The sequence below is a fragment of the Artemia franciscana genome, chromosome 17 (genome assembly GCF_032884065.1).
Source record: "Artemia franciscana chromosome 17, ASM3288406v1, whole genome shotgun sequence".
NCBI lineage: Eukaryota > Metazoa > Arthropoda > Branchiopoda > Anostraca > Artemiidae > Artemia > Artemia franciscana.
The window spans coordinates 44,144,416-44,170,507 of NC_088879.1; the positions used below are offsets into that span (position 1 = coordinate 44,144,416).

The window sequence follows — 26,092 nt, forward strand, 5'->3', positions numbered from 1 at the left end:
GTGTCGGATGGCCTTTCACAGTGATTTCTTTCGTTATGGGAACAACAAATGCTGCTCCTACCGTCCCTTCGTTTTTGGATCCGTCTGTCAAGATGTCTAAATATCCCTGATAATTATTTGGTTTCCATATCTCAAAATTCGTATTCCAATCTATAAAATTTTCTTGTTTGAAATCCAAGCTGGTGATTATAGATTTATCTTACCAAGGGGGTAGTAAAGTTGCTGAAGGTACTGTCAACATATGAGTGAATTTAAGCTCAATAGCTTGTGTTTCAGCCAAACTGTCACACTTCATATATATTTGCAAGGGCCCTCTTTTTCTTGGGGTTTGCTGTGAAAATTCTTCCTTTTTTGACAACTCTAGACTTCATAGGGTTATATTTGTCAGAAATCAACAGTTTTTGCAAATACTTGAGTACGTTTGATTTTCTTCTTGTCTCAAGTTGTGGGAGAACACTTTCTAATAGTAAAAATGCCTCTGGGGTAGTCTTCCTTGCTTCGGATGTAATTCGGATAGCAGTATTTTGAATAACTTCCAGCCTTTTCAAGATTGAATGAGAGCCAGAACCATATATCACTGAAGCATATTCAATTTTTGGTCCAATATACTTCTTCTAAAACTCCAGCAATGTGTCTGCCTTCATATCCCATGAAGATGAAGTGAGCAGCTTCATGATGTTCAGTCTTTTCATACATTTAGCCCGAACCTTTTCCACATGTGGATTCCAATTCAGTTTAACTGTCATTATGCACAAAAGGACTTTTGTTTGTTTCACATACTCATTAGGGTAGCCAAAGAGACACAGTGTCAGTATATTTATTATTTTCTTTCTAGTGATAATCATCATGTTACTCTTTTAAATCAAGCCCGTCAGCCCAATGTTCAGTTTGTAGTAACGTTGATCTAAAATCTCCATTGACTCCTCTAAAGTTCTTGTTAGTGCATATAAAGAATTGTCATCAGCAAATATCATCCATTGTGAACCCCCTTCTTGAATTGATATGTCAAATTCTGCAATATTATAATAATCAGGGCCTAGAGCACTTCCCTGTCGGTCACCACATCTTCTTTTAACAAAAATAATAGACACTGTTCCACCAACTTTGACTGTAACTTCTCTTCCTTGTAGATAGCTGTACGTGAAAGCTAACAACTGTCCTTTAATCCCAGCCTCCATAACTCCCTTCAGTATCTGTCGATGGACCACTGAATCAAATGCAGCATCTACATCTAAGTCAACAACTACCATCACCAAGAAATTTTGTAAAGCATAAAGGGCGTCCTGTTTCAAGCAGAGCAAGTGTTCTATTGTGCTTTTTTTCTGAAATCACACTGAATATCTTTCAAAAAATGACTCTTTTCTATCTCCCAGTTAAGTCACCTTTCTTTCAAAAACTTTTCCCAAAACAGGAAGCAGTGTGATAAACCTACAATTTTCCATTCTTGACTTGTCTTTATTAGGTTTGGGCATCATAACAGCTTGACCATGTTTTCAAGGAGAAAGGAATACCCCACTGTCCCATGCAAGGTTAATTACTTCCAGCAATACATTCATCCATTTCTCAGGCAAAGCTTTCACAAATTGTGGAAAGATCATATCAGGGCCTGGAGCCGTATTTTGAAGATTGGCAACGACATTATCCAGCTCCTTTTTGGTAAAAAGCTTGTCGTAAGGACTTTTGTTTCCAAATTTACTGAGTCTTTTGGCCTTGACTGCTGCTAGTGCATCCTCTTCTTGAAAAGGATCATATTTTCAATATTGTTAGACAAGAGCTTTGCCCCGGCATTTGCTTTTTCCAATCCACCAATCAGTATTTTGTTTTCAAAGGTAATTGGGTTTTTTTCTGACTTTTCCTCTTTAGATTTTATTTTTATTATGAATTGGTAAACTTAAGAAACTGATTTTCTAAAGTCAAGACTTTCAATAAACTATTGCCAACTTCTGCATTTTGACTCAAATACACAGTTCTTAAACCTGACAAAAGCCTTTTATCTGCAATGTAGTTTTTGATAGATGATACCGGGTTATAAGTATTTTGCTGTCGTTTAAGTTCTTTTTTGAGCTTTTCACAGTCCTCATTCCACCATTTTGCATACTTCTTGAGGGTTCCACCTGTCGCACACATGGGTTTAGATTTTTCTGCTGCTAGAAATAATATATCTTGAAATGCTCTTACTTTGTCATGCAAGGATTGCACTTGCTGAAGAAGTTTTGCAATGTCTGAATTATTTAGCTGGCTTTGAAATTCTTGCCTGTTTGCCTTTTTGATATTAAATCTTTGAGTGTTGTTTACTTGTGACGGGTTTGGCTTGTCTACACTTATTAGTACAGGTGACTGGTCGCTGTGCAGTGTAGAATCTTCTGTCATTTCAATGTCAATTTTATTGCTAAATTTAGTCCTTGTGAACAATAAGTCTATGGTTGAATAAGAGCTGGACTGCGCATTCCTTCTTGTTGGATAATCTGCAGGAGTTGCCAAATATATATCATCTCCAAGTAGAGACTCTTCTATACTTTTGTCAGAATTATTAACCAATTCACACATGTACCACACGTTACTATGTGCGTTAAAGTCTCCAACTAATATAAGTTCTTCATTTTTAACGACTTCAGAGAAAATTTCAACTATTAATGAACCAATATGTTTATTATTGCCACTTGGACTATAAACATTAACAGCATTGATGATTGTTTCAGTGTCTAGATATAACTTGCATCCAATTACCTCTAGATGTTCTGAAAGCTCATCACAATAATCAATGCTCCACTGTTCAAAATGTAAATTGGAGCGAATTGCAATAATGACACCTCCACCATCCTGGGCTATTCTGTCATGTCTTATAATATTGTATCCGTGAAATCCCGTTTTAATATATGGTTTAAGCCAAGTCTCTTGGATACATATGAAATCCAAACGTTTTCATTTACTGCATAATGTAGGATCATGTCTCTTTAATCACTGAACAGCCATTCTGAGAAAACAGCCCTAAAGTAATTTTTCAATACAGTTGCTTCTAATGGCTTCAGTCAATTGGTCCCATATTTAGTTCATTCATAAATCCACAAAGTTCTTCTACTTTCGTAGCCAAGGTAAGGTTGGCCATATCCAGTAAATCTGGAGATAGTAACAGTCCAACAATTATCTTAGCAACAGTGTCTGATATGGTTATATTAATTATTTGCTCATTATTTTTATTTACAATATAATTATGTTGTACTGGTTTGGCCTGTTGAGTTTCCTTAGAGTGGAGAGCTTGTGCATATGTCCTGTATACAACTTCTACTCTCCTGTAGCCCATGTTTTTTTTTGCCACAAGCAGAACATTTCTATTTTGCTGCCTGATGGGACAAACAGTGGATGTAGAGGAGTGGCAACCTTTTCAATTAATACGTCTATAAATTTCCTGTTTTATCTATTGATTCACTGTTTTTGAGAGGGCAGTTAAGACTCATGTCTTCCTGAACATCTTAAACAAACTGGTTCACTTGCTTGACAGTTTTTCTGTGAGTGGCCATAACGCTGAAATTTGAAACACAGAACAATTCTGCGACTATACACTAAAACTTCCTGTGCTTTCTCTATTTAGCTCAAATCCCAACCTAATTGGGGAAATATGCTCTCTTAAGGATTTGAGGATTGAGAACTCGTCCACTAATTTCTGGTTTTTGTTAATAACTTCAAATTATACTTTTGTCAAAAACAATTCATTTACTGGAATCTCATTAGGGGTTGATTGTTCTGACCCAATTTCTTGTTTTTTATTTTCACTTTGAGTAATCACTTCTGGGGATCTTACTCTTTTCCTACCCAAGGAGGAATTCAGTCCTAAATTTGGGAATCTAATATGTTCATTCTGACTATTGTCAATTATTCCTTCTGCCAGAATGGGATTAATAATACCCATGTCTTCATCAAGTTCTGCTGGTAAAGATGGGAAATCATTGTTGTTGCAAGCACTTGAAATCTATTATTGACAGGTAAATTATATCCTCTAATGTTGTATGCACGAGCACTAAGTTGCCCATTAGGGTTAGTAATTGGCATTCGCATAACTTGCTGCTGGGGCTGCCACTGCCCCAACTGGGGACTCTGGAACTGGCTGTATGACATTGGGGCTGAGACACTGTACATTTCATCCATATTGACCGCAGAAACTGGTGCTAGGTTGAATAAACATATAGGGTGGTGGCTGGTGAGCACCTGATATTGGTGGCCCCCGTTTTTGGGGGTCTGTGTTACTCATGCTGATACTTGCCCACACAACTTTATTGAAGCCCAACAAACGAAATTATAAATGGTTAAACAGGATAAAAGAAATATAAATCTATACTTAAGAAAGAAGATATTAATCCAACCGTTATTCTTCTTCTTCTCTGATATTCATCCTCAATTCCACGATCCAACAATTCAAAATTTTTGCCTAATCCTATTAGTTATTTTCCATGTTTTAATGTGAACGGCTAGATTTCAATGTGAAGACACCTAAGTAAAATCACTTAACTTAGACTACTGAACCAAGTTAAGTGATAGCAATGTGCGTCCACTTTGAGTCTTTCAGTGTGTTTGCATAATTTTTGAAAGGAGTATAGAATTTAAATGAAAATTGCAAGAAATATTCATAGTAAAATACCACTGCATTGGGTCCCGCTAGAATTTTACAGACTTAACTAAAAAAGATCAAAATTAACTAAAAAAGTTCCTTCTGGTTTATTATGGTAAGAAGTCTAAAGTAGGGCATAATTTTACCTTTACATAATATTTACTAAATAACAAACTGCTGAATGTACTTACCCTAAATAGTAACTCGAAGTTTGACTGTGTAGGTCTTGTGGAAACATGCTCAACGAGGAAAACCATTTGACTGTACCATTTCCAGGGTTTTTGTCCTTCACACCTGCTGACTCACTCTTTGCCAACATCTGAGAGCGTTTCTCCCTCATGAACCCATCTCTTAAAGAACGCCACATTTTTTAACATTCTTGCACCGGAACAAATGATAAAGAATGTCAAATCGACCTTTCCCTTGACACAAAGGATATTCCCACCAAGTTTCATTAAAATACCTCATTCCCTTCGACAGTTGTCGTGCCTTCGACATGTCATAGGTATCCCTCCACTTACGTTTTGAGATCCCAAAAAGGATACCATGTGCTGACAGGAACAATCGAAGCACAACAAAACTACACAGAATGCGATTTCGTCGGTTTTTTGCCCAGCAAATGTGCCGGGAGTTGATGTGCCGACTGACGCCCGACAAAAACATACAAACGTTTACCTTGAGTTCTTCTGTCTTTGCCGGTGGTTCGATCCGATAAAATAGTGAACTTTCGCCCGGCTTCGACCAACTTAAGTACTTTATCAAGTCCTTTGGGGTTGTCCCCCCAATAATGACGCCTTTGACTGTTTTAGTAACCCTGTATCTGACTTCTTCGTCCTTTCAGGTGACGAATACAATGGTTTTTCCGAAGACCAAGTGCGAGAGACTTTTCAGCAACTTCCGGAAGATCTTCGCGCCATTGCTGAAGCGCAAGAAAGTTTGAAGATTATTCCCAGCATCGACAGCGAGCCATATGTCATGCCAGTGGTAAGCCAGCCATTGACAAGCCAGTTGCAAGCCAGCGTTGGCCAGTGGAAATCCAGACATTAGCAAGCCAGCCATTGACAAGCCAGTCGAAGCCTGGGCAGTGCATGGCAAGCCAAAAGATTACGAAATTAATGAAAACGTTACTAGAAACTACTGGTAATTCTTGGCACAGATGAGTTTAAAAGAGATTTAAAATCGAAACGAGAGAAAGGTAGTATGCTATTGAGAAAAGAGTTTGACGAAATGGAGCGTGGAGGCTTCAATTTAGTAAGCGACCTGGCAAAACAAAATGCCAGGACAAATGGTCGAATCTGATCAAGAAGTACAAAGAGTGAGTGGACCATACAAGGAAGACTGGTGCTCCTCCCATGGAGAAGTCTGTTTGGCATGATGCCAGAGAGGAAATTGTTGGAGACAAACATTCCATGAACCCTGTAACGGTTGTCAACACAACAAAGAAGTTCGAATTCGAACTTGCCAAGAAGCAGTTTGCGCGGACCAGCACAATCACCGTCTCGGACGAAGAAAATGAGGAGCCAGCTACCCCCAAAACGAAGAAAGGAAGCTCCTTCCTGGCAGATTTGGGGCTGGGAAACACAGGCAGATGGAGGAAGAAACTAGAGCATACAGAGAGAATACTGTCAAGATCCTCGAAAAAGATGGTTCCAAACGAGAGGTAGCATCATCAAAGTTTCTTGGATTTATGGATAGATTAGGGACAGTGGAAGAGAACAAAGAGAAACGACTTCGTGAGGAAGCAGAATTGAAGAAAAGAATATCATTGTTGAAGACAGGTTATCAGTTTGCACTGATGAAATCCTTTCTGTCAATGCTTCCTCGCAAACACAGTTTCTATTTGTTGTCTTCCACTAGGGAGGCTTCCTAATGGTCCCATTTCTTTTGCGCATCTTGCCGTTATTACTGCTATTATAACATGTATCTTGTTTGTTGTTATTTGATTATAATTGAACATTTTAAAAGTAAAAATTTAGAAAATTCACAATGCTATTGCGATTGCGTCATTTTTTGCAACCCGTCGGGAGGTTCTTTGAGATTGAGGATGGTTAGCTGCAGCTATACTAGTAGCAGGAGCATCGCTACTGCCGTCACATTCACTGTTTGCCTGGATGGTATCTTCAAGCATATCACCTTCGGTCTCGCAAATGTTGTGAAGTATACATCCTGCTGCATTCACTTATGGAATGAAGGCTATTTCAGTATCAACTAAATGAAGCTTTCTAAAGTAAAACTGCTTTATTAGCGGGGTTAACGTTAGTTCATTTATTCTGTAGTCAAAATTATTTACAGAATTATCTAAATCATTTATAAATATAAGAATAATATGGGACCAAAAACTGGTCCTTGCACAACACATATTTCAACCAGTTTTTCTCCTGAAGAAGAATCATTTAGTAGAACATACTGATTAAGATTACTTATAAGACTTCTTAAAAAATTCGACACTTTTCCCCTCAGACCGTGCACCTCACACTTTTTAAGAAGAAGTTCGTGGTCCACCATGTCGAAAGGTATTATCAGATCTAAAAATACAGTACCTACTTTAAAATCTTTATCTAATGCCTCATTAGTAGTTGTTGTCAAATAAATCATTGCCTGTTCTGTTGTTCTTTTTCTAGGGAACCCACATTGTGTCTCTAACAGTAACTTATGATCCCCTAAAAAACTTATCATTCTAGTGCTTAACCATTTCTCCAAAACACGGTAAAGTTTGGGTAAAATACTTATCGGTCTGTAATTTTTTGTGTCAGTTTTAATACCACCCCTATGAAATGGGGTTACACGTGTGACTGTAGCAATCTGGAAATTTCCCTTTGAATAAATAACTTTTTAATTAATCCACAAAAAACCTGATATATGGTATGGAATATAAACTTAAGAGTTTTTAAAGTGATTTGATCACAACCAGATGAGTTACTACGTAACCCATAAATAATTCGTTTAATTTCATCAACTGTTACAAGTCTAAGATGAAGAGATGCATCAATCGGGCTCTTCAATAAAGCTTTGTTTTTTTGGATCAGCAATATCATGCACAATTGACATAGCTAGATTTGGACCAATATTTGAAAAATAATTCTGAAACTCATTGCATATATCATTTTCCAACTTTAAAATCTCACCGTTCACGCTAATTAATTCAACGGGAATACTATTTATTTTTCATTCAATCACTTCTTTTATTAATTCGCAATTTTTTATGACACCCTTCCACCTCCTTTAACTTCTTCTTAAAGTAATTTTTTCATTTCTTAAAGCAGCCTTCAACTTATTTCTATAAACGTTGAATAACTCCTTATTCTCTTGTGTCGGGTTAGTTATTTGAGACCTGAACAGTTTAGCTCTAGGATTTGTTTGCTTCAATATCACTAAACTAATCCAAGGTTTTTTAATTGATTGTTTTCTGTTAAATGGTTTTAATATAACAACTTGACGAATCAAATTCTGTAATTTTTCATAAAATTAAAAAAATCTCGAATTAGCATCCTGAATATCCCCTAGTACTTTATACCAATGTACTATACAGAACGTTATATAAATGAATATTAAATATAGACATAAATGTTCGTACGTAGGCTTGACCCTAGAAAAGGCCCCTTCTCAGACTTGTAGGTCTATGCCTACATGTCTGAGAGAGGAGGGGCATTTTCCCCGGGGTCAAACCTACCTATACTACGTCATATTATGGTATATTATGTCATATTGTGTTACATTATGTTATCTTATGTTAAATTATGTTATATTATTTTACATTATGTCATGTCGTGGCATATTTTGTTACATCGTGTTACACTTTGTTGCGCCGCTTTATTTATATATCAATTAGGTATCAATAATGCCTGGTCACTTCATGGGAGCGTCACAGCTAAGATTAACATTCTTAGGGGTATTTTAGTTTCCTAGGGGTGGGTTAATTCCTTATTTATCTTTTTCATTTCTGTCTACATCGTAAAAAGTATTTAAATAAGTTTTAATGTTCAGGTATGCGTAACTATGCAATATAAATTTAACCGCATCTTTACTTTCCTTGGCAAGGATTTTGGTTCATTGTACCGGAGGGGTTAATTAACATCACAGAGTACGTAAATTCTAACTTAGTAGTTACTATCAATTAAATAACATACAATTACAGCTAGCTATCTCTTCATGTAACATTCGCTCATTTATATATTCATACATTCTCAATGTTTTTTGGTACTCAAAGAGAACCATCGAGTGAAGATGTCACTCTTTTCGGCGGTCAGGGATTGGGTTTCGGTCGCTTGCAGGTTAAGCTGCTTTCAGTGATCTTCTACAATAATCTCTTATACTTTAATTATAATCCCACTTATCTTTCTGTGATCTTCTACAATAATCTCTTATACTTTACTTATAATCCCAATTCCCAACGAGCCTTGACTTAGTAAGCAAATGTGCAGGTACTTCTAAATTCTACACTATTTATCTTTTTCTCATAATACTACCGGGAATTATTGATGGGGCTCCATCTTCACATTCAGCAGTAAAAGTTTGATTCTAGCTTGTTTAATTACTTTTTCTACGAGTCATATGCAAGATATCATTCCAGATCGGAGGGGCAGTGATCGTTATTATCATCTATTTCTAGGTATAGCGAGCGAAAAGGAGACCATCTTGTGCCAGCATCCACGGTCATACAAGGCCCTAGAGTAAATATTTTAGGTGAATATAGTAGATTTGGCACAAAAACATCTTATACCGACAAGAGTGAAATCTGCATTCATCTCACATTTTTTGGGTAAACCACATTTTAGACGGTCAAACAACTAGGATTATATATCCTATTAGTCCATTCTTAATTACACTGGGTAGTATTATCGAAACCAAAAGAATTTGGTGGTTTCTAGGAACCTGCCGCGTAAACGACAACCCACGAAATAACCAACCCGTTCTTGTCAGATAGCATATATACTGTCGTTCAGGGGATTAAACGAATAACTCCTCTTAATTGCCTAGGCTAATAAATCAGATCAAGATGTAGTTTCTGTTTGGTAGAGGTTGGGTTACAATGAGAACTCATACGGAACTTTCATTTTATCATAGGGAGGAAGGTGGATTTAGCAGGTAGGCTTGACAAACTGAAGAAGGCTCTGAGGAATGTACACATCGCCCGTCGCTCTCTTGTCTGAAGAGATGACGTAACAAAGTAGGCGTACCGGAAGGTTCGTCTTGAAAGAAGGGAGGGAGTTTGAATAAACATTTTACTTACACTAAAAAAATACTCTTTAGAGTGCTCCGTATATTTCTATTTATAAATTTAGTTAAAACAATATTACATAAGTAAAAGAGAAAGAAACACCTAAGTACTGAAAAGGAAAACCGACCGATCACAAAAAAGCTATTTTTTGTACCTTTTGTATCAGGGTTTATTTAATTTCAAACTCTACCGGTAAATTCCGGAATAAAGTGATCTATGTCAATTAAAGATAGATTTTTTATAATTCTCTTTAAGATTGGCATTGGTGTAAGAAATATTACGTACCTTTATGTCTGATTGGCAGAATATTCCTTCAGGATACTCCATAAGAAAGATTTTCTAGGGGACGAGCTCTAGAAAAATTATATTATAACATCAACAGAGAAATGAATTGGCTTAAAAGTTGCCTCAGTTTAATAACTATTCTCGCTAAAATGATAATTTAGAAATGATTAATCTATACTAGCCGGCGCTGATTATAAAAATTCGGCAACCATAATGATAGAATTAGTAGAACTATAAATTCATACAATAGAACTTACCCCAAACAATCTAACAGGAATTTGGTAAAACCTATCTCCGCCTGTTTAACAAAGATATCGCCTCTTCATTTTAGGAGGTCGGGCCTGCCCACTGATGATTTAAAGGTCCGTGATACACTGAAAATGCGAAGGTAGTATAATCATTAGCCTTTTGATTTGAGGCTGGAAGGAATGGTTTGACGAGAGATACCCTGTCTCTTTGATTAAATTGAAGTTAATCTTTAAGTGAAAAAGCTTAAATAAACTTGGAGGGCGATAAGACCCTATTGATCTTCACATTTCATTCCTTTGTTAACGGTAAGTAATTAGACAAAATAGTATGTGAGAGCAAAATTAACACTCACTCTATAAACACATTAATAAATGACCATTGATCCTTAGGTGAGCAAAATTAAGTTACCTTAGGGATAAGAGCGTACTTCTTTTTGAGAGTTCAAATCGACAAAAGAGTTTGCAACCTCGATGTTGGTTCAGGGACCTTGCTTGGTTCAGCAGCCTAGCAAGTTAGTCTGTTCGACTATTAAACCCCTACGTGATCTGAGTTTAGACTGGCGTAAGCCAGGTTAGTCTCTACCCCCAAGGGAAACTCACTCATGATATTACGAAAGGACCTCTTGGGATTTTATGTCAACTTGGTAGATAAATGCATTAGATTTAGGATCTATTTATAAGTGAACCTTAGTTGATAATATTGACTTAAATGATCTATTTTATTTTTTTTGCAAGTAATCATAGTCTTAGTCTCAATGGCTTTTTTAATACTATTAGGACGAAAGATCTTAGGTTACATCCAATTGCGTAAGGGCCCTAATAAAGTCGGTTTCCTGGGGCTTCTGCAACCTTTTCCTGGTGGTATTAAACTCTTTTGCAAGGAAGTATCACTCCCTCTTGCTCCTAACTTCATGCCCTATCTCGTGGTGCCAGTCTTTAGTTTATTTCTTTCCTTCCTTCTATGAACTTTAATTCCATTCTCATCTTATGATGCCAAATTTAACCTATCATTTCTCTTAGTTATTTGCGCCATCAGAGTGGGAGTATACAAAATCATAGTTGCAGACTGGTCTTCTAACTCTAAGTACTCCCTACTTGGAAAAATCTGGACCGGGGCTCGGACTGTTTCATATGAAGTATCTTTAACTATTATAATCCTCTCCCCCTAAATTTACTTAAACCGCTTGACTTAGAAACGTACTTAGTCAAGTTCGCCTATTCAGGCTGGCCTCTATACTTATGTCTGCCTCTGGGACTATGTTGGTTCATTACGATTCTAGTAGAATCTAACCGCACGCCCTTCGACCTGGTTGAGGGGGAATCCGAGCTAGTGTCCGGGTTTGATACTGAGTACATGGGGGTCGTCTTCGCTTTAATTATACTATCCGACTACGCCAGGATCCTTTTTGTATCTTCCCCATTTAGACTGGTACTCGGGGGGATAAGCTTTTTATTATTTTGTCCAGTGTTATATTTTTACCTTTAGAGACGCGGATCTTATCCTTGCTATCACTACGATAATCTCTTGTATTTATTTCGGAACAGTCATCCACCCGCATCTTTAATACTTAATAATTAATCATATATTGTTTACCCGCTTGTTTTAACAATTTAGCCGGAGTAAAAACGCTAAGGAAAGAAAAATAAAATGACATAGACAATACAATCAATACAGTCTAATCAAAGGGTGGTAAGGACCCATCTCCTAGAAGATATGGCCTAGTTAGTGAGAGGGCTACAAGAAAAAAGATTAGTACTATAAAGCCCACGGTATCCTTAATAGTAAAATAAGAATGAAAAGGCAATTTATCAAGGTTAGCATTAATCCTAAGGGGGTTATTAGAGAATCTATGATGAAGGAATAAAAGGTGAATCATTGTTAAAACAGCAACTAGAAAAGGGATCAGGAAATGAAAGGTGAAAAATCGTGTCAGAGTACGATAATCAACAGCAAATCCTCCTTATAGTCATTGAACCACATTGTTACCAACACAAGGTACTGTTGATACTAGATTTGTAGTCACAGTGGGCCCTCAAAATGATATTTGACTCCATGGGAGGACATGTCCAAAAAAGCAGCGGCCATTACAAGGAATAATTCCCTCTGACTTCCACAATAATCCTAATTCTTGGATGGGGCTTTCAGCCAAAGCGACTCCCTGCCTCGCACTACTTCTTATTCTATACCCTACTATCCTCCTTACCTCTTATTTTTATTATCATTGCTCACACGAGTGTCTATGCATCATCCTTCTTACAATTGTAGGGGAACTTTAGAGACAAAACAGTTTTTTGTTGGCTATTCTTTCATCTCTAGTGAAACTCCCAGGTTACTTTATAAATATTCGACTACCTAAGGCTCATGTAGAGGCAGCAGTTACTGGTTCTATAGCATTAGCCGCCATTCTCCTAAAATTAGAGGGGCTACGGTCTTTACTTAGTGCAAGGATTAGAAATCTACAGTGAAACTTTATTAATGGGCATCTGCATATTGGGTGGAATCTTTAGATGTTTTTATTTGTTTACGTCAATGTGATGTTGAATTTTTAATTGCTTACTCCTCCGTAGCCCATATATCATTTGTGATTGTGGCTATACTGATCTCGTGTAATTACACCAAAACAAGATCAATCTTAATAATGTTGTCCCGTGGAATCTGTTCTTCTGGATTATTCTATTTAAGTTGCCTATTTTATACTCGCATTTGAAGTCGCAGATTCCTGCTTACTCGGAGAACAATCTCTTCTTCCGTATTTATGTTTCTGATGACTCGGTCTTAGTTCTTTTTAATATAGGACTCTCCTCATCGCTTAACTTTTTCTCTTAAATATATTTTTTATCGGTGTATTCAGTTTAGAGTGAATAGTGGCACTCCTATCTTGAATGTTATGCTTCTTCTCATCTTTTTATTGTGTTTGTCTATATTCTAGTACCAGCCTTGGGGAGAGCCTATAAATTTTTATCTGGTTAGAACACAGTTTAAAGAAGTACCAAGTCAGAAGAGCGTATTTTATTCCTCTATTAATTTTGATCCTAGTTTACTGTTATAGTTTAAAAAGAATATTAGTTTGTGGAACTAACGGAGAAGCATCTCTAACAGTATTATTATATTTTATATCTGACCATATTTTACTAATTGTTAAAATGAGAGCTATCTGTTGTTCATTTTTACTGTTCTTGTCAGATGAAATCTACTTATTAATTTTTTGTTTTATACCTGGATTATCAAGTGTGCTTAGATTAGTTAGGATTGTCATTCATCTTTTTAGTTCTTCTCATCTCTTCTCAAGTGATAATCTATTCTTCTTACTATATAAGTGACGAATTTTTTTTAAAGTCGTTTCATACATACAATATTAGGATTCATCTTATCTATGGTTTTGTTAATCATATCATCAGACTGGTTAAGACTAATGCTAGGTTTGACAGATTGGGAACTACCTTCTATTTGTTAATCATATTTTATAAAAACGATACTTCTTCCTCTAGAGGAAAAATTACCATTTTAAGAAACCGGGTGGGGGACGTATTAATTCAATGGTCGTTGGGACTAATATTCTATTCTAAGAGCTGGAATTACATATTCTTCATATAATTCTCTTTGCAACAAGAATGAAAGAAAAGAAATAATTAGGTAGGTTCTTAGATGGGATATATTTAAAAATACGATGGGCAGGAGAAGTGTGATCTCTACTTCGAAAATAAGAAAAATTAGAGTGAGAGCAAAAATTCGAATTGAAAAGAGGTTGCGGGAGGAATTTAAGGGATCCAACCTGCATTCAAATGAGGAACCTTTTCCACGATCTCGAGATTTTTTTTTTATTAACAAGCACTCCCAGAGCCAGCATTACAAAAACAAGTGTAAAAATGCCAATCAAATTAATATATTTGATTGACTTGATTGGAAGTCAAGAATAATATTTATATTAGAAAGATCTTACTCCCCTCACCAGTAGATAAAGAGATAAAGAAATAATCATACAGCATCAACAAAGTGTCAATACCAAGCTGCAACTTCAAATCTGAAATGATGTTGAGGTGAAAATAACACTTAGCATGTCGTAAGATACAAATCATAAAAATATAGTGCCGATAAGCATTTATAAACCATGAAAACCTGTTGCTAAAAAGAATGCAGATTCATAGATTCTATCTGTAATAGTAAAAGCAGCTTCGGCGTACTCCAATCCTTGGAGGAATGAGAAGTACACGCCGAGTATTACAGTAATTAAGAGCCCCTGGAGACACTGATCGAAGTTATTCTCCATTAATGCATGGTGAGGTCAAGTTACTGTAACTCCCGAAGCTAGAAGGATACTCGTATTAAGTAGGGGGACCAGGAATGGATTAAATCTCTTTACTCCAATTGGGGGTCATAAAACTCCAACTTCGATACTTAGTGATAGACTTCCATGAAAAAATGCTCAAAAGAAAGAGACAAAGAAGAAAACTTCGGAAATGATAAAAAGAATAATTCCCCATTGTAATCCAAATCCAACGTTTGTCGAGTGTATTCCTTGAAAAGTAGCTTCTCGTGAAACATCTCGTAACCATTATTATGAGATAAAGATGTTTGTAATCAATCCCGTTAAGAATAGTATGCAATCAAAAGAGTGGAACGATTTGACAAGCCCTCAAGTTAGTACAAAGGCCCCTATACCAGTAGCTAAGGCCCAAGGTCTAACGTTAACCAAATGATAGGGGTGATTTAATTGATTCATTATTCTCTTGCGTAGAGAGTCATTAAAGTTACAAAAGACATAAGATTCAATAGTAGCTTTAGAAAATTATAATATTGATCAAAAAATTTATTAAAAACTACAGCCGTAGTAATATAAATATTGAGTACCCTGGGCTCCTAGAAGAGTTAAGAGAAGGTGGCCGGCAGTCATATTAGTTGCAAGTCGTACAGCGAATGTAGTAGGTCGAATTATATTTCTGATGATTTCAATTACTGGTGTCCCTAACGGCGCAAGATGGGCTAGAGCACCTAGAGTTTCCTTAACCCAAGCGTACATAATAAAAAAGATCCAGAGAGGGACTGCAAGTCTTAAAATGACTTCTAAATGTCTGGTGGCAGTAAAAACAGGGAAATAGCCCAATAAAAGTATTAATTGAAATAAATAAAAAAGGCGGATAACTAGGATATTAGCACCGAATCTAGCTGGCCCTATAAGGAGAGAGATCTCTTAATTTATCCCTATTAGAATCCTCTTAGCAAAAAACTGAGGCCGTGAGGGGATCAATCTAAAAGACCACATAATAGCGGTGATAATATCCTTAAACAATTGGATAAAAAAGAGGAAGGCGGATCAAATACTGAAAAGAGATTTGTTATCATTTTCAACTTAGTTAAACAGTCTGACTGGAGGAGTCCTTAGAAGAAGGAACCGAATGAGGCTAATAAAGGAATAAAACTGTTGTCATAAGAGCTCATAGAAGAATTATAGAGACAAGGAAGATTACAAATCAAGGGACCGGTATTATTTGAAGAATAAGAGACTGTCTTCTGCTTCTTAAAGTTGACAACCCTATATTTATTATTAAACTAAGTTTCTATTCCATAGGGAGTAGTTATCGTAAGAGAGCTTAAGAGGCCACTGTTTGACCTTCAGCCACCCTGTGAAATCTATCACTCAAGTCACTTTAAAAAGTCTCTTTCCGCAACAGCTTCAATTACAATAGGTATAATACTATGTCCAGAGCCACGAATTTCTGAACATTGACCATAAAATACTCCGGGTATATTTACTAGAAGTCTAGATTGATTAAGTCGACCTGGGACCGCATCCATCTTGATACCTAGAGATGGGACGGCCCATGAGTGTAGGACGTCGTCTAAAGTAATCGTTAGACTGATAGCTTCATTCTAAGGCACTGGTATGCAGTTATCTACATCGAGCAGGCGGTATATGCCAGTAGATACTTCATTTGAAGGGATCATATATGAATCATACTGAACATCATAAAAATCAGAGTATTCATAGGATCAATACCACTGGTGTCCCGTTTCTTTAATTGTTAGAGTAGGAATATGAATTTCATCAATTAAGTAGAGAAGCCGAATAGAGGGAAGGGCAGTAGCTACTAAGATGATATTAGAGATAACAGTTCAGATTGTCTCCATTGCTTGACCATCGAGAAGGTAACGATGGAAAAATTATTAGAAAATAACGCAGCTAGGAGAAAGCCGACAAGTGAAATAATAAGAATTACTACATTTTAAGGCTATTAATATAACCTTAAATTATTCTTTGGGGGTCCTTACCAGTGGCTTTCCTTTCTACTGCACTTAGCAATGTGTAAAATATATTTTGGTCACTGAAAATTTTGACATTCTTACCTGTTTTATTACTATTAAGTTGTAAAACAAGGTCATCTAAATATTAACATTTAATTTGCCACCAAAAACTTCTATTCTTAAGAAATATAATCATATTTTGGAAACCAGGGATCCTTAGGTAGGTAAAATCTTGAAAATGTGCTTATAGCATAAGAAATTCGTAAAAAACTGTTCATTGTTCTAAAAATGAGACAAAACATTCCTTCAGAAAAGAACAAAACTTCAATTATGCATATATTTTATTTATTCAGACAGGAGGAATAAACCTCCAAGCTTTGAAAAATTCAATCTTACCTTTAAGACCAGGTATAACATTAATTTTTAAGGGAGTTAAAATAATAATCCCTGGCTTATCTATTGACACAGGCAGTGAAGGGAATAAAAACACATTTACTTTTTTCTTTATATTTGTTCAAATTGAGCCGGGACACTAATTTGGATGTTTTTTTATTGTCCTTGCAAGTTTGTACTACATAGGGCTTCAGGCTCTTTTTAAAAATTCTGCAAAATTATTTTCATACTAACATTTAAATATAAAGAATAAGGAAAATAAAATTAATGCTCCCAACTACAAAAGGCTACAAATTTACCATGAAAACCAGCCATTAATGAGTTGTTGCGGTCCCTGTCAATGATTCAAATAAAGCTAGTCCCTTTATTGGAAAGTCGCATGCAAAAGGCATCAAGTGATGCGATCATATTTTTCCTCGCTAAACTGTATGAAAAGTAGGCCTATAAATAAAATACTCCCTGATTATTGTTAATATTACTGACTATTCTTTCTTTTTCTGGAAGGACAATGATTTACTGGAAAATAACTTCAGGTCACGATCACACAAACTTAACAAAAATTGTATTGAATATATACTGTACTTCAAAATTACTTTCTTAGAAATTGTATATTTAACTAATTCCTATGCTGTGATTGTTTACTGTTCCCTTTTTGATAATATTAAAAAGTCTAATCAATTCAAGTTCAGTTATTTTTGTATTCATTAAGAAAAAACTAAAATAACTTATATTATTTTTTAATGACCTTTGGAAGCAATTCAAGTGCGGTGCTTCTCTTTTCCAATGCTCAAGTCCTGCCTTACAATACGTGGCTCGTGATGTTTATTGGCATCTTTTGCAAGAATGTCTCTGTCACAGTAGATTTTGATGCAATTTTATTTTGGGGTAGAGATGATTCACTGTTGAGCAGGTATAGTATACTTCAGCAGGTATAGGCGAGGGATCTGTGAAAATATTCTCACAGTGTTTTTTAAAACTGCTCTTCCTGTTCTATCAACAATAGTAACCGGATGTATCTGTTCGGTCTCCAACGAAGTCATGCAATATTTTGAAGTACTCCCTCTTTACATTTTCCTCACCTCTTGTCTCAACTTTATCAATTTGAACTTTATATTGATTTTTTTAGATTGTCATATTTGTTTTTACATTTTAAAGCTGTGAATTGATGTCCATTTTCATGTATTCTTCTCCCCTTTCCAAAAATTCATATTACTAGCAATTTTCTCCTCTTTCTCCTTTTCTTGACAGATTCTTATCTGGGCAATGGTACTGTGATGATCCCACCTTAACTTTGTCTTGGAATGTTAATTACTCAATGTTCCCTTTCCCGAAAAAAAATCATAAAGCAAGTTGATTCTTGGTGCTCAGATGTAGTCTGTATATATAAAGCAGTTGTTACATACTGCTGCACTGGAATGGATTACCCAATAAATCCAATAACATGGTTGTTGGTTTTAAAGTGACTGATGAAAATTGCTAGCCTTGTTAAGGATAAGACAAAAGGACAAAGTCTTTGGTTTCCAAAGATAAATAACACTTTAAAATTGTCATTTCGCTTAACCTTGACTTTACAGCAGTTCTTCAAGTACAAAGGTTTAAAACTAGTCAGGAGATTTACCAAAGATTAGCACAAACTTTTTAAACATACTTTAACCTAAGAAAAAAGAACTAAAGAGACAAGAATAGTTTTTTTTCTGCTACCTGTAGTAAAAAGAAACTTTAAAATTAAAACTATGAGATAATATTTACTTGGGAAGTTAGAAATAAGCATGTATGCCACAAATTCATTTATAGACCTAGAGATCATCTCCATTTGGCATTTTCTACCATATTGATTATGAAATGCGTCATAATTTTACTCTGTAATATTATTGACTATGGCAATTCTAATTATTTACTTTTCATTTAGATTCAACACCCATTTTCGAGAAAATATTTTCAGTAATTCAGAATTCCTATAAACTTATATTGATAATAACATTTTACTATTAAAATTAATCCAAATAATAATTGAAATTCTTGAACTAGATTCCTATGGGATGTGGTTTGCTCTTTACTTAGTTGCAACTTTTGTCGTGACAATGTTTGACTAGACAAATGGCTTTATTCCTCAACAGTACACAATTTAAAATGCCTAACACTGAATAGAAGTATATTGCCCAACAACTTCAAATTTAAATTCTTAATGTTCTCATATTTCTGTAGAACACAACTAAAGAATGTGGTGTCAGGGATGTGTATATGAACGTTCTTCTTACTGATTTCACGTGTTAATTCTTTCTCAGGTTAAGGATAGATTTATTGCATGACTTTCAACTTTTTCCTTATGGACTGTTAGTTTTCTCCAGCCCTTTATTAGAAACAGTTTATTAATTTCCTAAGCCTTGCTAAAGGATCCAGAATTTTTGTAATACCTGACCTAGAAAATGCTTTCATGCCAGCATTGACATCTCCTGTCTCTTCTTCAGATTCTGTATAATATAAATTTGACAAAGAAAGAGGCCGAAAGTTGTAATTTAAGTCTCACAATTTTTCCATCCTCCAGTATTCCAGTCCACCTGAAAAAAAAGGAAAATTTAAAGGAGTAATTAAACCACCATGTATGCTTTGGAAACATTTCTCATTGTTACTATCATTTAGTTGATACAGCTGTTATTGTGTTGCGAAAGCAACACTTAGGTTTTGTCGTGTTTTTTTTTGTTCCTAGCACCCCGATTTCAGCTTATTCCTAGAAAGTGGTAAGGGTCTAACCTCTGCGGTTTTTACGGAAAGTGTGGACCTTAGGCCGGATTGATGAATATGACTTTACATTTTGGAAAGCTTCGTAGAACTCTTGCCTGGGGCCAAAAAGGATGGTTTTTGCTTGTCCTTGAGCCAGAGCCTATAGTGTGTGAAGTGAAGAGGAGTTGTATAGCCTATGTCAGAGAGGACTATCTGAAGTTATGCAGCCAAGCTTTCGTTTCATCAAACCATGTTTCTGCTTTCGAGTGGAAAGCTCCGTTCTAGCAGGCAAGCAGGCAGGCACCAGTTTCAAATTGAAGATGGACTAAAATCTATAAGAGTTAAATATATGCGACAGTTACCCTGCCCCACAGCCAATATATCTTCTTTGAGTGATAAATAGAAAAATTTAGAGAGGCAAAAAAGCGGCATTTTCCCACGGGTCCGAAAGTGCTGCCGTGATTTCGGCTGAGTTTATCATTCGGTTTTTCGCACTTGGGATTGCGGTAGAGAAATGGTATCAGATGTGCCTCTTAAACTTTAAAAGTTCTCTCATTGCTAAAGAAATTAGAGTTTATCCTTTGCTCCTTTCTAAGTGATGACGTTAGAAAGTTGGCCTACGGCAAAAAAGTCAACTTTTGAACTAAGACAGATAGATTTTTTTTTCGACGGCAGTCGATAGCTTTTGATGAGCTGATTAAAGTATATGTCATCCATTTTTTTGTACAAAAATTCCTTCATGAGATATACCAGTTTGAAAGGTTAAAGGGTTCGACAACTTCAGTAGTAAGGTACACACTGAAACCAAAAATAGGCCGATACCAATTGTGAGACATATAGGGGAGTTGTAAGCAACAGTCGGCTGTCAGCTCATAATCATCCTCGGCAATGAGGGGTTCGCAACTCTTACTAGTTGGTGTACCTATTTTCTGTTTCCGTTGTATTTGATGGTAAGACCAATTTGGTTCCAGTGGTAAGACATGTAGGGGACTTGTAAGTAATAATCGGCTGTTAGGCTACAATCATCCTCAGCGATGAGGGGTTTGCAACTTTTGCTAGTTGCAATGAGGGGTTTGCAACTTTTACGAGTTGGTGTACCCACTATTTGTTTCTGGTGTATTTGATGATGAGACCAATTTGGTTCCAGTGTTGGTAAGTAAGACATGTAGGGGACTTGTAAGTAATAATCAGCTGTTAAGCTACAATCATCTTCAGTGATGAGGGGTTTGAAACTTTTGCTAGTTGGTGTACCCATTTATTTGTTTCCGGTGAAAGTGATGTCTTATCACGGAAGAGGGACTTGTAAGTAAGAATTGGTTCACTTTGGGCTAGAAATTTGTGCAAATTGGTGCACATTGTATTCGATCTCTGTAAATCTGATGGCAAGAAAGTTTGTATCGATGGTCTATCACTCACTGTAACCTAGAATTAAGTATTTACGCAACGGGTGCAAACGATACAATGAGGTAGTTTCGTAATAATTAATAGAGTATCATCTATGGTATTTTGATCCTGTAAAGTTACGGATAGCTTTATAATACCAAATAGATTATATAAGATATTGTTCCAAGTTTTCATCCATCACGATGTCTACGATTGAAAAGGATAAAGGTCATCCAATGGTCATGAACAGTTACGGACAGCTTCATAATACCCAATAGGTTGTATAAGATGTCGCAAGTTTTCACCAGTCCCGATGTCTACGATTGAAAAGGATAAAATTCAACAGTCTGCAAAGTCAATTTAGTCCGTTTTCGATGTTCTGTATTTCTTTAAAACCTGACTTAACCTATAGCCATGTGATTACGGATTGTTTCATCAGTTCAGGAAAAAACTCTTTTTGGAACATATCATTTTCAGAACCTAGATGGGTTGACAAGTCCAACGTGTAACAGATAGCGAAGAAACAAAACCAAAGTGTTACTCTGTGATGAAGGGTTAGCAGATTTAGGTAGTTGGTATACCTATTATTTTTTGACAGTGTATTTAATGGTCGAAACGATATGGTACCATGTCTATCGGAGGGAAATGGACTTGTAAGTAGTTATTCCTTCACGAGATACAACATTTTGAAAGTTTAGATGGGTTGACAACTTCATTAGTAAGGTAGACACTGAAACCCAAAATAGGCCGATTGCAATTGTGAGACATGTAAAACACTTGTAAGCAACAATAGACTGTTAGACCATAGTCGTGTTCGGCAATGAGGGGTTAGCGATTTTGGCTACTTGGTGTACCTATAGTTCGTTTCAAAAATCAACTTTTGAACTAAAAAATAGAATTTTGTTTGTCAACGGCGATCGATAGGCCTTGATAACGATACGGTACCATGTCCATCACGGGGAGATGGACTTGTAAGTAAGATTCGGCTAAAATGTAAAAGGGGTAAATATATCATGAAAAGAGAAATCACCAATGCAACAGAACAAAAAAAAGAAAAAAAAAGAAAAAAAAAGAGAGAGACAGAAGGAGAAAAGGAAGACTGTTTTCCTAAATTAGTGATTAATATAGACCAGCACTTGAATGAGGCCTTAACCCTACTCATCCATACAATCGCATAGGTCAAACAGCATAGCCACACACAATCAACCATAAAGAATAATCCATGGACAGGCAGTCATGTCGTCAATAAGTATAAGTCGTCATTTACCAAACAATAGAAAAAATAATATAGACAAATAATTCAGAGGCAACACCCAGCATAAGGGCTCATCAGGAGAATACACTGGCCTATATAGGGTTTCGCCACTGTAAATTCTCTACCCAGCACAGTGTTGTGGCTACCACAGAATATCCATGGCATCCCCGCGTCAGGTATCACCCCCAAAATATATGCCTATGAAAAAAAAATCAGCAAATGTAAAACAACCAAGTAAAACCAAAACAAGTTTATCCTGTTAATATATCCTTCCCTTTAGCAACAATAGGCAAACTAAATATTATAAATTTTGCCTAATCACAAATATTAACACATTGCAAAAAACCTGAATGAACTAAACAATTATAGAATTCATCTTTACCATGTGGCTAATTTTTAAGAAAATCCGCTCAATTAGAAACACAATTCAAAATAAATGGCGCTGCGACAACATTTCTCGAACCTCCGAAATTAGTTGAAAATTTCTTTAAGTATTTCTAGATAATTCTTTTGATATTTATTTAAAAGTTCGTTATAATGAAAACTAAATTTTTTAAATTACCAAGTTAATTTATTTGCAGAAAAACCTCTTGATATCAATTTTTGGCTTAAGATTTTACATCTATTTTTAAAATCAATATAATTACTACAAATCCTTGCATAACGAAGTAACTATGAGAAAAACGCTGAATATGTGATATTTGAGTGTATATTACTTTCAGGGAATGGGAAACTAATCACTTCAAAATCAAAATCATCCGTTTTATTATACATTATAAAACTTAATTTATTATTATCACAAATATTAATATTTAAATCTAAGAAATGATCTTCATGACCAGCGCCATGACTAGGCTCAAGAATAAGCTCTGATGGATATATATTTTTAGAAATATCAATGAAATCCTTACAGTTTAAGACCAAAATATCATCTAAATATCTTTTATTATTTGACAAAGCATGTTTTAAATTAATTGGATTATTCTTATCCATCATATATTTATATTCTAGTTGACTTAAAAACAAGTCAGCTATAAATGGGCTGGCATTCCCCCCATGGGAATTCCCACAATTTGCTTGTACAAATCACCCCTAAATCTTATATAAGTATTGTATAAAATAAATTCTAATAACTCAAAAATCATATCCAAGCTGTAACATCTCAAGTTAACTGTAGTATTAAAGCAATTTGTCCAAATAGCTTTTTTATTATAAATGTCTATTTTTAAGAACCTTTTACTAGATAAGAGGAAAGATTTCTTGATAACAGTTTTTACATTATCAAACACTTCATTAAGTGATAAATTAGTATACATTGTCGCAAAATCGAAAGACTCAATCCTTTTAGCTGAAACCATTGTTAAAGAATCTATCACCTGCAGTGAATTATTGACACTCCAATATGGATTAAAATTCGAAAATTTTTTAATACCAGAACAATAGGTTTTAAGTTTATTTACAATTTCCTTTAAAATTAAAGAAAGGTCAGTAGCAGCAATGCGGGTTGGACATTTAGCTGCTCCAGCAATAAACCGTGGTTTAGGGGGATTCTTATGAAATTTTACAGTCCAATATAGGAAAGGGAACTTTTTATCATTGTCATTTATTTTAATATTAAAATTTTTAAAAAGTATTTCTTCAGTCTTTTCAATTAAATTCTCATCCTCTATATTTACCTTTACCAAACCTTCGAAGCCATTTGGAGGATTGACTATCATACTAGTTGGAGACCTGTACCAGCTACCTCCTGTATTTGGCAAACCTCTGTTTCATCAAGATGACGGATCGCTAACAGAAAATCTGTGGAACAAGTTCCAAAAATGGGAGTTAACGGAAGTTGTCCGCCAGAAAGACAAAAGTTTCATCGATCTCCTCACCTACGTACGGAAACGTAAGAAGTCAACTCCTTTCGATCCTCATCATCTCGCGACCCTAAGAAGCCGTTGTGTCAAAGTTCCCGATGACAATATTATCAGAATATATCCTACTAACAAACCGACCTTGGCATACAACTGCAAAATGCTACAAACAACAAGAAACCCCATCATCACAGTCACAGCACTTGACACAATTGCCACGCGTACAGGAGACAGAGTTCTCGCTGCACCCTTAACAACGGTGAAGTCTCACCTTCCGCCACAAATTCACCTATCTGTTGGCGCACGTGTGATTTTAACATCGAACGTGGATGTTGAAAACGGCCTGTCAAATGGAGCACGAGGGACCATTACGGCCATTAACAGTTCCAAATGTTTTCACGGACTTCCGACTTCAGTTCATGTCAAATTCGACGAGGCAACCATTGGGTCAAAATACCGAATCGGTTTTCCATATGCAGAATCTTATGATGTACCCATCCAGTTTCAGTCAGAAATGCTTCCTAGTAGAAGTATTATGCGTCACCAGTACCCTCTACAACTAGCTTGGAGCTTAACCGTCCATAAAGTTCAAGGACAAACCTTTCCAAGTGCTGTCATTTGTCTTTCAAACATGTTTCAACCGGGACAAGGCTATACCGCTATGTCACGCGTAAAAGAACTAGCTAGCCTGTATATCGAAGAACTGAATACTGAAAGTCTATACTGCGATGAAAAGATCGAGAACGCACTACACAGCATGCCAGTTTTCAGCTGCACGTCAGCAAATTGGTATTTTCACGACGAACCAATCCCTTTCCCGTTCACAATCGTTTCCCAAAACATTGAAGTTTTTGAAGTGCACCGACAAGATATCATCACGTATACAGATTTGTTGCAATGCGACATTTTCTGTTTTACAGAAACAGGTGATATCGACAAACCTGAACCTCCGCCATTCTCCCGAATGACGACAGTTGCCTCCAACTACACCAAACGAAAAAACAGAGGAATACTTGTATTTCTAAATGCAAAGGCCTCGCTTCTCTCAACCGCTGACATGTCGAACGATCATCTTGATTTTCTGGCAGTCACCGTAGTAACAAGACAAAGAGTTACACTGCTGATAGCTGTGGTATATAAACCACCCAAAACGCCAGAAAAATACCTTATGACGATACCAGAACAACTGTTGCAACTAGCGTCTACGAACAAAGACATCAAAGACACGATTATTGTTGGAGATTTCAACGTTAACATCAACGAAGAATCTTCACTTCCTTCTCATTTTGAAAAATGCAGTTTTCAACAGCTTGTTGGAAAATATACTACAAGAAAAGGAACATTGCTTGACCATGTGTACGTAAATTCGCCAGCCAAATGGTTTGCCAGGAATCTAGTGACGTATTACAGTTACCACAACCCAGTTATCGTAGAACTAGAGACAAATTAGCCGAAACCACATTTCTTTGTTTTAGAGCTCATTCAGTTTTAGTATTTCTACCAAGGTATGCTAGATACCGACTTCTTTATTCGAATGTTGACCTCCTCTTCATCTTATCTGTTTTCCTGTTATAGATTTTCCCTGTTTATATTATACAGATTTTAAAGTCAACTGCAGTATTTGCTACTGGAACTATTTTTATCTCGACGGAGATAAGATTAATATCAAATAGGGATAAGATGAATCCCAGTAGCAAATACTGCAGTTGACTTTAACCCTTATTCGGAGAAACCAACTATTTACGCAACCAATACAGATGGAAACAATTCAGTAGAGTCGCAGCTATGTTTTCTTCACTCTACAAACTCACGGATAACTTTATGATGCAGGTGTCTATAGTATTTATTTTAAGATCCTTACAGATTAACAACTTCAGCCTTTAATC

The 26,092-nt window shown here is 36.0% G+C and overlaps 2 protein-coding genes across 2 annotated transcripts; one reads left to right on the forward strand and one right to left on the reverse strand.

Moving 5' to 3' along the window:
* Positions 1-857: 857 nt before the first annotated feature.
* LOC136037590 (uncharacterized) lies at positions 858-1,250 on the reverse strand. Its single transcript, XM_065720311.1, has one exon. The coding sequence runs from the start codon at positions 1,248-1,250 to the stop codon at positions 858-860; it is 393 nt and encodes a 130-aa protein (XP_065576383.1).
* Positions 1,251-5,955: 4,705 nt separating this feature from the next.
* LOC136037591 (uncharacterized) lies at positions 5,956-25,889 on the forward strand. Its single transcript, XM_065720312.1, has 2 exons — positions 5,956-6,263; positions 23,910-25,889. Exons 1-2 carry the CDS (start codon positions 5,956-5,958, stop codon positions 25,654-25,656), a joined length of 2,055 nt encoding a protein of 684 aa, XP_065576384.1. The 3' UTR covers positions 25,657-25,889.
* Positions 25,890-26,092: the final 203 nt, after the last annotated feature.